The 9,507-nt window shown below is 55.3% G+C and overlaps 1 protein-coding gene across 18 annotated transcripts in view; it reads right to left on the minus strand.

The window, feature by feature from the left end:
• Positions 1-9,507, minus strand: part of MYO18A (myosin XVIIIA) — a 103,251-nt gene that overhangs the window by 35,341 nt on the left and 58,403 nt on the right. For 17 of the 18 annotated variants that reach the window (XM_058704148.1, XM_058704146.1, XM_058704145.1 and 14 more), the window contains 8 exons: positions 8,017-8,193; positions 7,702-7,792; positions 7,211-7,403; positions 6,389-6,475; positions 4,284-4,425; positions 3,969-4,128; positions 2,792-2,978; positions 2,250-2,493 (listed from right to left, as the gene is read on the minus strand). In XM_058704148.1, the coding sequence (XP_058560131.1) occupies positions 2,250-2,493; positions 2,792-2,978; positions 3,969-4,128; positions 4,284-4,425; positions 6,389-6,475; positions 7,211-7,403; positions 7,702-7,792; positions 8,017-8,193 (1,281 nt within the window). Of the gene's footprint in view, positions 1-2,249; positions 2,494-2,791; positions 2,979-3,968; positions 4,129-4,283; positions 4,426-6,388; positions 6,476-7,210; positions 7,404-7,701; positions 7,793-8,016; positions 8,194-8,808; positions 9,500-9,507 lie in introns of those variants that run through there. The other variant, XM_058704144.1, reaches the window with a different exon arrangement.

Genomic DNA, 9,507 nt, shown 5'->3' on the forward strand with positions numbered 1-9,507 from the left:
CCCAACTCAACATTTCTGACTCTCAGTCTCCTGATCTTTAAATGGTGGACCTACCACTTATCTTGCATGGTAGTCATGGGGCTTGAATGACAAAATATGTAGAAATCACAGTATGGCTCACATAATGGGTGTTCAATAAAATGCTACCTTCCTTTCCTCAGTCCACTGAAGCAAGACACAGAAAGGGCACCTTAGTGCTCCTATCCTGACCTTGAGCCTTAGGCTGAGTGACCAAGACTTATAGATTCTCTTTCCCTGAAGAGTGTTACCTCTAGCAGAGACCTCCCTAAGGCTTGAGGTGAGGGCAAGGGTCAGATGGCTTCTAGCCTGGAGCAAGGTCGGGATGGTGGCCAGGAGGAAGTTACCCTGAGCCACTTGAGGGAACCAGAGCCCATGGCAGAGGACCACGAGAGCCACTCTTAGAGATTCACAGAATTTAAACTGAAAAGGGGTCTTAGAGCAGATACAACTCATTTTCCAGGCATGGAAGCTGAGGCTGAGGAGGTGGACCGAACGGCTTGCTCAAGGTCACAGAGGCTGTGGCTAGAGGCAGAACTGGACTCCAAAGCCGGGCTCTTGACAGCTAGTCGGGGGCTCGCTCCACTCCACCGGCCTAGCCAGCTCTGGGAAACCCTCCAACTGGGAGATGAGGCTGATGCGTGTGCCCGATAATTGAAACAGGAGGCGGGGGCCGCTGAGGGGCCAAGACAAAGTGAGCTATTGATTGTATCTGAATTGCAATTAAATTGATGGGCCAGGATAGCAGGTCCGGACGCCTGGCATCTTAATTAATCATCAGCGCTATCGATGGTGGCTGGGAACTGGGCGAGGGGAGGGGGGCCTGCCGCTGCTGGCCTCATCGATTTGCTTGTTTGAGTAAAGCACATTGATTTTGGTTCAGAGCGGTAACAATCTGGTTTTGAAATAATAAACACCAACTCCATATCAAGACGTGGGGACAGATCAATGATTTATTTAGAGCAGGGCAGGGAGCCCGTGTTTTGGCTTTGGCTGCTAAGGAAAAGTGATGGAGTCCATGGGGATGCTTCAAGGGGACCTGGCTATGGGTGGTGGGACCCTGCCAGTTCTATCAAAAGGAAAAAGGGCAGAAATCTGGCAACCCTTAACTTCTCAGGCTAATGAAGCCCTACTCAAGAGGCATGGACTTGGAAGCTGGTCCACCTGGGTCAAATCTCGCTGTACCACTCAAGAGCTGTGTGACCCCAGGCAAGCTACTTAACATCTCTAAGCCTCAGTCTCCTCATCTGGGGATGGTAATAGCACCTATGGCTTATGAGATTGTTGGGAAAATTAATGAGTTAATGTCTATGACGAGTTCAGAATAGTGCCTGGTGTACCGTAAATACTCTAAAGATGTGAACTAGAGGTGATCCTCGAACAACATGAGAGTTAAGGGTGCTGACCCCCTGTGCAGTCAAAAATCCAAATATGACTTTTAACTCTCCACCCCCCCCCCCAACACCACCCCATAACTTAGCTACTAATAATCTACTGTTGACTGGAAGCCCTACCAATAACAGAAACAGTCGATTAACACATTGTCGTGTGTTATGTGTAGTATATACCGTATTCTTACAATAAAGAAAGCTAGAAGAGAGCAAATGTCGTTAAGGAAGTCACAAGGGAGCAAAAAGACAGGCATAGTACCATACTACAAAAAGTCCGCATATAAGTGACCTGCACTGTTCAAAACCAGTTAGTCAAGGGTCAACTGTGCTAATTACTCTCACCCTTTCCATCACCTCCTCCAGATGGGTCCATAAAAAGGGTCTGTCTGACCTTTCTTGGGAATTTTACATACTTCAGAAAAATTTAGCACCTCATTTCTCATCGGGGGTGCAGCCCAGCCACTGGCCTGCTCTAGGAGGTAGTTAGCACCACTGAGCAGACAGCTTGAGTGGGTCTGTTGCTGTGGGCAGAGCAGGGAAGGGGGAAAGAAGGAGCTGTGTGAATAGGGCACATGGGGAACGGGGCGGGGCGGTGAGGAGGATTGGAATAGAGAAGGGAGAGGAGGAAGAAGGGGGTCAGCCAGGTGGAAGGAAAAAGAGAAAGGAACAGACTGGGCTGGAGAGACCCCCACTGAGCAGGCACCAGAGGAGGAAAGAGATCTAGGGCCCAGACGGGGAAGCAGCACCCCTCTAGCCCCATGGGCCCCATCTGGGAGGTGGGGAGGGGCAGGAGCCAGTTCTAGAAAAGAGAAGCAGTAGCTGAGAGGGAGGGAGGCCCACCTTGGCGGTACATGCGCATGGCGTCAAGCAGGCGGGAGCCGCGGAGCTGGGCACGGAGCAGGGGCACGTCCAGCTGCAGGAGCCCAGCCTCGCAGTGGTCTCCCGAGGGCAGGTCCAGCTCGCTGCTGCTGCTGACCCGGCGGGAAGACGCAGAACGGGGCTCCCCAGCCCAGCCCTCTGCTACAGGCAGGAAGCAGTGCACGAAATGCAGCTTTGATTTCTTGATGGTGTCTATGAGGGCGTCCTGCCAAAGGGAAAGAGGCAGGCCTCAGTGGATTCTGATGGCCCGGCCGGGGGTCAGGAGAGCTGGGACTGGCATCAGCATCTCCGCTCCCCACGGGATGGCAGGTGTCCCACCAATGGCCAAGACATGCCCTCACTCGGCCTGCGTGGCCACTCAGGCAGCCGTACCGAAAGGAGGACTAAAAAAGAGTGCAGTCAAGTCAGAGTGGGACGCTGAGTGGGCACCAGGTAAGTTGAGTGTGCCTAGAATGGCCAGAGAAGCCCCGAGAGGGCCCCGGAGCCTGGGCGGGCACACTCACCACCTGCAGCTTAATCTGGATGCACAGAGACTTCTTCTTGACAGCTGCCATGCCCGTGGTGAAGGTCTTCCGCATGCTGGTGGCCCGGCGCAGCGCCAGCTGCGAGCCGCCCTCTAAGCCTGCGATGGAGCCCGACAGCACCGTGGCGCTGCCCGCCCGGCCCAGAAACAGGTTGCTGATGATTTTCCTGCCGGAGGTGGAAGGGCGAAGGAGGGAAAGAAGTCTCACTGAGAGCGTAGTCGAGGCCGTTCCTTCTCCCAGTTCCTAGGACACCCCCAAAAGCCCCATATCATCGTGGCCAGTGGCCTGGGTTATCTGGCCTGGGGCTGCATGTCCCGCACCCTAGAGAGAAACTGTAGACAAATCTTCGAACAGGAAGAAGAGAAAACCACTGGGTGGAGGGGGACAGAAGCCTAGGGGTAGGCAGTCATTGAACAGAGCGGAGTGATCTGTTCTTGTCCATCACCAGGGAGGGCAGAGGTCCAGTGTGGCAGGAGAGATTAGAGCCCAGCATCCTCTGCCATACCATAGAATCTGCATATGACATTTACTGGTTGTTATCTGAGCTCTCCCCCCCTGTCCGCCCCCACCCCCCAACTGGGCAGGGAGTTTTGTTTTATTCATTGCTATCTGCCAGGCACCTGGAAGAGTCTCAGTCAAGGAGCAGGTGCTCAATAGTTATCTGCTAAAGACACAAATGAATGACAGGCCTTGTATGACTGAGGGGTTTCTAAGGCTATTTCTGCCTTTTAAAATTTTTAATTTTTATGGTATTTTAAGTAATCTCTACACCCAGTGTGGGGCTTGAAGTCACAACCCTGAGATCAAGAGTTACATGCTTTTGTGACCAAGCCAGGCACTCCATTTTAAAGTTTTTGTTTGTTTGTTTTGTGTGTGTGTGTGTGTGTGTGTGTGTGTGTGTGTGTGTGTTTACTACTCCTGCCTTCTATGAAGAACATGGAGGTGCTATTCAGATTTCAAACTATAGGTCCCTCCAATCATGTCCATCCCACCTCTATCCAGGAGGCCACTCCCAGGCCCTCAAGACCAATTGACCTTGGCTGTCACCTCTCAGGAAGTAGAGGCAATCAACCCTGCTGGTGAGGGGGCCTCTTAGACCAGGGAGGCCAAAACCAGCCCTGGGGACGAGACGTGGCAGAGCGAGTGGTGTCCTTACTTCTGGGAGTCCTGCAGGAGCCGGGGGGCGTTCTGGGTGGCCGGGTTCTGTTTCGTGTAGCTCAGCCAGCCAGCTACATTATACTCGACCCAGTTGGTGCCATGACTGTGGCCCAGGAGAAAATGGTGGGGTTTGCTGCTGCGCAGGAGGGGGCTCTGGCCTGAGGGTGGGAGAAGTAAGGTTCAGATCATCAGGGCACAGGCCCCAAAAAAGCCCAGGGACCCGGTGAGCCCTTCCAGACAGTACCATCTAGACCCATATAATAGTGGGTCCTTCCGAGGGGTAGCAGAAGAGCCCTCTAGGGGTACCACCTACCTTTCTTGTCACCCTCCTGGGGGCCATAGTAGGAGAAAAGGCGCTCCAGGAGAGCATCCTCAGTGGCCCCTGGCACCAGCACCTCCTCTTCCAATAGCCATAGCAGGCCCCTTGCCTCATCGGTGCGTGCCAGTGAGCGGACCTACGGAGAAGTGAAGAAATGCCCCCGTGTCACACGGAGCCCCTGGCCCGACCACACACTATCGACACGCCACCCATACGCACATGCATTGCAGCTCCTGCCACTCACGGCTGACACCTTGTGGAGCAGCTGCGCAGCAAGGAGAAAGAGGGAGCCTGAGAGAGACTAGAGAGAGAAGCCCACAGCAAAACACAGTTCCTAGGAGTCGTGTCCGAAGTCACCAAAGGCTGAAGGCTTCTTGTTAACCATCCTCACCCTGCTGGAAGTGAGGCTGTGTGGCCCTCACTCCCTGGGCATCACCTCCCAGGCAGACTAAACGAGATGAAGTCTGGAAGGTCCCTGGGCAGAGGGCATGGCCCGAAGGAAGCAGTCAGTCAGTGACGGCTGGGGTTAACCCTGGGCGCCCTGGCAGCGGAGGGGGGTGGGGGGGTGGGAGGGGGGGGACGCGGAGAGGGCTCAGAGCACTGCAGGGGGGATTCCTGCAGGGTCATAAACTTGAGCGTCCAAATTGTAAGACAGGCGACTTAACAGATATAACAGCCAAAATGGGCGGAGTTGGGTGACTGCCTAGCAGGTGTCCCCATCTGAGGGAAATGGCTATTTCCCAATCAGCTGTAGCCAACTTCTGTCCTGGAGGAACACTGGCCTAGTGCAGATAAACCTTCCAGCTTTTCAAGAGAAGGTGGAAATACTGAATTCTGGTTTCTAACACCCTACGCAGGCCACACAAACCAGGTCTGCGGCCACACCTGGTCTGATGGTGTCTTTTCTACAGCATTTCCAAGTCTTCCTTGAGCAAGAAGACAGAACCGCCCCCACACCCCATGCTTGCCTGGCCTTTAGGGACTGGGGGACAAGAGAAGTAAGAAAAGTGCCATTTTCCCTTTCTTTGAACCCAGCTGCCTGCATCTCCTCCCCACCCCCACCCCATGGCTGCCCAAGGGAGCCTGTGTGATTCTCAGGAGGAAGCAGAATGTGGCCAAGCACTGAAGGGCAGCTAAGGTCCCAGACTGGCTGGAGCTGCATGGCAGGACTGGGCAATGAAGGACAGTGCTCAACAGGTTCAGCACCGAGGGGTCCCTGTTCCAGAGGTGCTAAGGCCCATCAGATAGGGACAGCAAAGAAGGGAACACACTGTCTGAGCCACTGCCACTGCTAAGCCACACGGACTGACTTCCCCACACCTCCTGGGAATGGCAAAGGCTCTCACGGAGGCCAGCACAAGAACCCAGGTGCCAGGAAAAGCAAAGCCAGCTTCCCTGGGGTGACACGGAACTTAGGCAGTTTAAGGACTTGTCCCAGGGGACACTCGATCTCCCTGGGGCCCCACGTCCTTGTAGCATGGCAGGGCCTTCCCACAAGGAAGAGGGAGAGGGAGGCAGGGCTCAAAGCAGAGGAGGGGAGCCTAGCAAAAATGCCAATTCTCGAGAAAAGTCCCTATGAAATGTCCCTAACTGAAGATAATCAGCAAATGCCAAGTGTTCATCAGGCCGGCCGGTCTCCCAGGCAGCAAAGTACCCAAGATACTAGTCCAAAGTGTGACAAAGCCTGCCCCTAAGGTTGAGGGGTGAGGGCTCACATATATAGCCAGGCACAGATTCCTTGCTTGCACAGACTCCTCGCCCGTTCTGCTTGGCTGCACCAGTCTCTTGGGGACAGTGGGAGGGATGACTATGTCCTCTGGGTCCAGTCAAACCCTCACCATCGAGGAGGAGACACCAGAGTCCCTGGCTCAGCCAGTCACAGGACAGGGCCTGAGCCCGAGGTGGTAAGAGAGGAGGTCACATCTTCCCTTGTGGCTCAGACACCTGGGGCTAATGCTGTCACTGCACAAGGGCAGAAGGCAGTGCCACTTCCTGACCAGACCAGCCGAGCAGCAGGTTACAACAGCAAGGGCCTGACTGAGGTTGAGGAACAGACAAGGGGAGAAAAGGCCAGTCCAGGCCCTTGCTGGAGTTCCTACCAGGGACTGATGGGAGGCTTGGTCCACAGCTGCCACAGAATCATCCGTGGCTGGCTCCAAGTCGTCAAATGCCAGCTCAATGTTTTCCTAGGAAGAAAGGGAGAGAGGTCGTGAGCACAGGCCCTTTGAGGGGTGCAGCCCTGTGTGATGGCCAGGCGGGGGCGCTGGGATTGGGACAGCTAAAATTCTTTTAACCTTCTTCAATACTGAGGTAAAGTCGCATATTCCTGTTATTTGCACCAGTTGATTAGACTATGCAGAATACCCCTACTCTCGATTTCACACAATCACCCTCGAAACACTTGAAGACAGCTGTCATTTGCCTCGTATATCTTCTCTCATCCAAGATAAATATGCTCCCCAGTTCATTCATCTCACCTCCACGAGGTGGGATTTCTAGATCTTGTTCCATGCGGGACACCCTTTCGTGAAGGGGCCCTAGCTAATCACCATCTTAACAGGTCAGGAGACAGACAGGGAAGGCCAGGCCTGACACACGTGGAGGCAGGAATTCATGGGGCCCAGGTGGGTGCCTTGAGGGTGGGCAAAGAGGGGCTCTCAGGGACCCCGAATGCGGGTGCAGCTTCTTGGAGAGCAAACTCTCCACAGGGTAAGAATGCAGTCTGGGGCAGGACAAGACTACCACTCCAGAGAACACAGAGAGACAGAAATGACAGAGCAAAAGCGAGGAAGGGAGCCACCAGTGGGGAAGGTGGTGCCTTCTCTCTCCACAGATGCCCTCCCTGCGGGCGCCAGGGAAGTGAAGTTGGGGGCCGGGGTGGGGGTGGGGCGGGGGCAGGCAGAGGCAAGGTCAAGTGCTACCTCCTTGTATCTTTCTAACTCCTGCACAAAGGTGCGCTCGTGGAAGAGTCTCTGCAGCCGGTCCTGGGCGTAGTTGTGGCATAGCTCCTCAAAGGAGGCTCCACGGGCCGACCCACCCTGCTCAGGGTTCTGGAAGCCCGGAGTGTCCACAATCATCATGGAGCAGAGTGAGTGCTGGCTGGACTTGAGAGCCCTTCACAGGGAGAGCCTGGGTCAGAGCTGGCCAGGGCAGTACCACTGAACACGCTCCACTGGTCTGCCTATGGCGCCCAGGCAGCCATGTTCTGCCCCAAGCCAGATCTCCACCCTGCCCAGGTGCCCACGACCCTGGTGGGGAGGATGTGCCTTTTGTCGCCCGCGAGGACAATGAGCCCTCTGCTGGCAGAGAATGGCTCCACCTCAGCAATCACACCAGCACAGAGGTATCAGTCAACTCCCGCCTTTGTCACGGCAGGAAGCTGGTCAGCTCCTGGGCCCTGCCTGGCACTCACCTGTTCACCAGGGAGACGAGAAGGGTGAAGAGCTCACTGTAGAGGCCAGACGCCATGCCCTCTAAGCACTCCAGTGCACTCAGTTTGGGGCCTGTGGGGCAAGAGCATCATCTCTACCTCCTGCCCCCTGGGAATCCCCACGGGGTATGCTCTCTACCCACCCCGGGTCAAGTCAGCATGGGGCCCTGGGGCTGGGCCTCTTCCTCTGATGGAAGCACCTATTCACCCCAGCAGTCTCCCCACGCCAGAGAAGACTGCAATGAGCCCTGGATGAGGCCTCCCAATCACATCTACCAGCCAAGGGTCCCATGGTACCTGTGCTATCTCCCAGGCTGCTCTCCTCAGGGCCCTGGCGGAAGGAGGTGGAACGTTGTAGGGTTCCACCCTTGTGCTGGTGCTTGAAGATGGCTGAGGAGAGCTCCTCCAAGCTGCAGCCCAACAGGTATGCGGCCTTCTGGGCCCACTCGTGGCGGGCAAACTGCTTGCGTCCAGCTGTGGGGTGGAAAAAAGGATCTGGCATCTTGGGTCTTTCTCCTTAGTCCACTTGATGACCATTGGGCCCTTTGGCTCCCATGGCCAACAACTGGGGAGTGAACATCTTCTGGAGGAAAAACCAGCCCTGATGACACCAGAAGGGCTTTAGGCAAAACAGGAACAGCCAGCAGCTGCCCGCAAGCACTTCCTGTGTCCCCTGCCCTAGTGAGAATGAGCAGGTCCTAAAAGAGGAGGTAACTCCATGCTGCCGCCGCCAGAGGGCGCCCAGGCAGCTTTGACCATCGCTTTTAGAGGACTTGGCCTCAGGGGTACCAACTTGGGGTGGGGCGGTCCGAGGAGGAGCCAGCCCATCTCTAATGAGCACCAGAACCACCTGTGCCTGTGGGGGACACATCATGGGGGAGTACCAGTGCCTCCCCCTTCCAAGAATACCCTCTCCCTTACTTCCAGGCGTCTGCTGGGGGAGACCACAAACACCCACCCATGGCCCACCAGTGGGGAAGTGGAAAGAGCTGCCAGGGAAAGGGAACAGCCCACGCAGACAGTCGAGCCTCAGCCAACATGTATCTAATCACAGCAATTAGGGAAAGCTAACAAGAAACAAGGTTTTACCTTCAGCAGCTTCTGTAAGGCAAAGGACCAGCATGCAGCATGCAAAGAAAAACAGCGTGTTAGCAAACAGTCATCAGCTGAGCCCACCAGGCCCACGGGAAGGGACCATGGGGGGTGGGGGGTTGTGAGGATGAGCAGGCAAGAGAACATAACCACATTCAGACTCCGAGACACAAAAATACACACATGTGCACACACACCATCTCAAAGGAGTGTGTTCATGGATGCAATCACACTGTCACATAGAGACCTACAAAGACACCACACACACACACACACACACACACACACCCTCTGGGAAATACCGGAAGCTCTGAGGAGGTAACAGACCCTGCTGACACACACCCGGAGCTCTCCGCGTGCAGTACAGGGTTATAGGAAACCTGGGCTTGTCATCGCCTCAGAGCAAAAGAACTTCCTCAAGACACAGCCACACGCCTACCCGCCTGCCCACCTACGCAGTCTGGAGACAACTTCTTTAACTCAGAGCCTGCTTCCTCTTTGGCAGGGTTGCCACCTGCTGGGATCATAAGGAACCTAACACCTGAACGCCTGTTCCTCCATGCACCCACCCGCCCACCAGTGCTTTCTCGCTCCTGCTGAGCAGCCTGGGGCTCTTCACATCCCAGAGGAACACAAAGCCAAAGCCTGAGAGGCTGTTCAGAGGCAGCATCCCTCGGAGAAAGGGGAGAAAGGGGA

Source organism: Neofelis nebulosa, chromosome 16 (genome assembly GCF_028018385.1).
Source record: "Neofelis nebulosa isolate mNeoNeb1 chromosome 16, mNeoNeb1.pri, whole genome shotgun sequence".
NCBI lineage: Eukaryota > Metazoa > Chordata > Mammalia > Carnivora > Felidae > Neofelis > Neofelis nebulosa.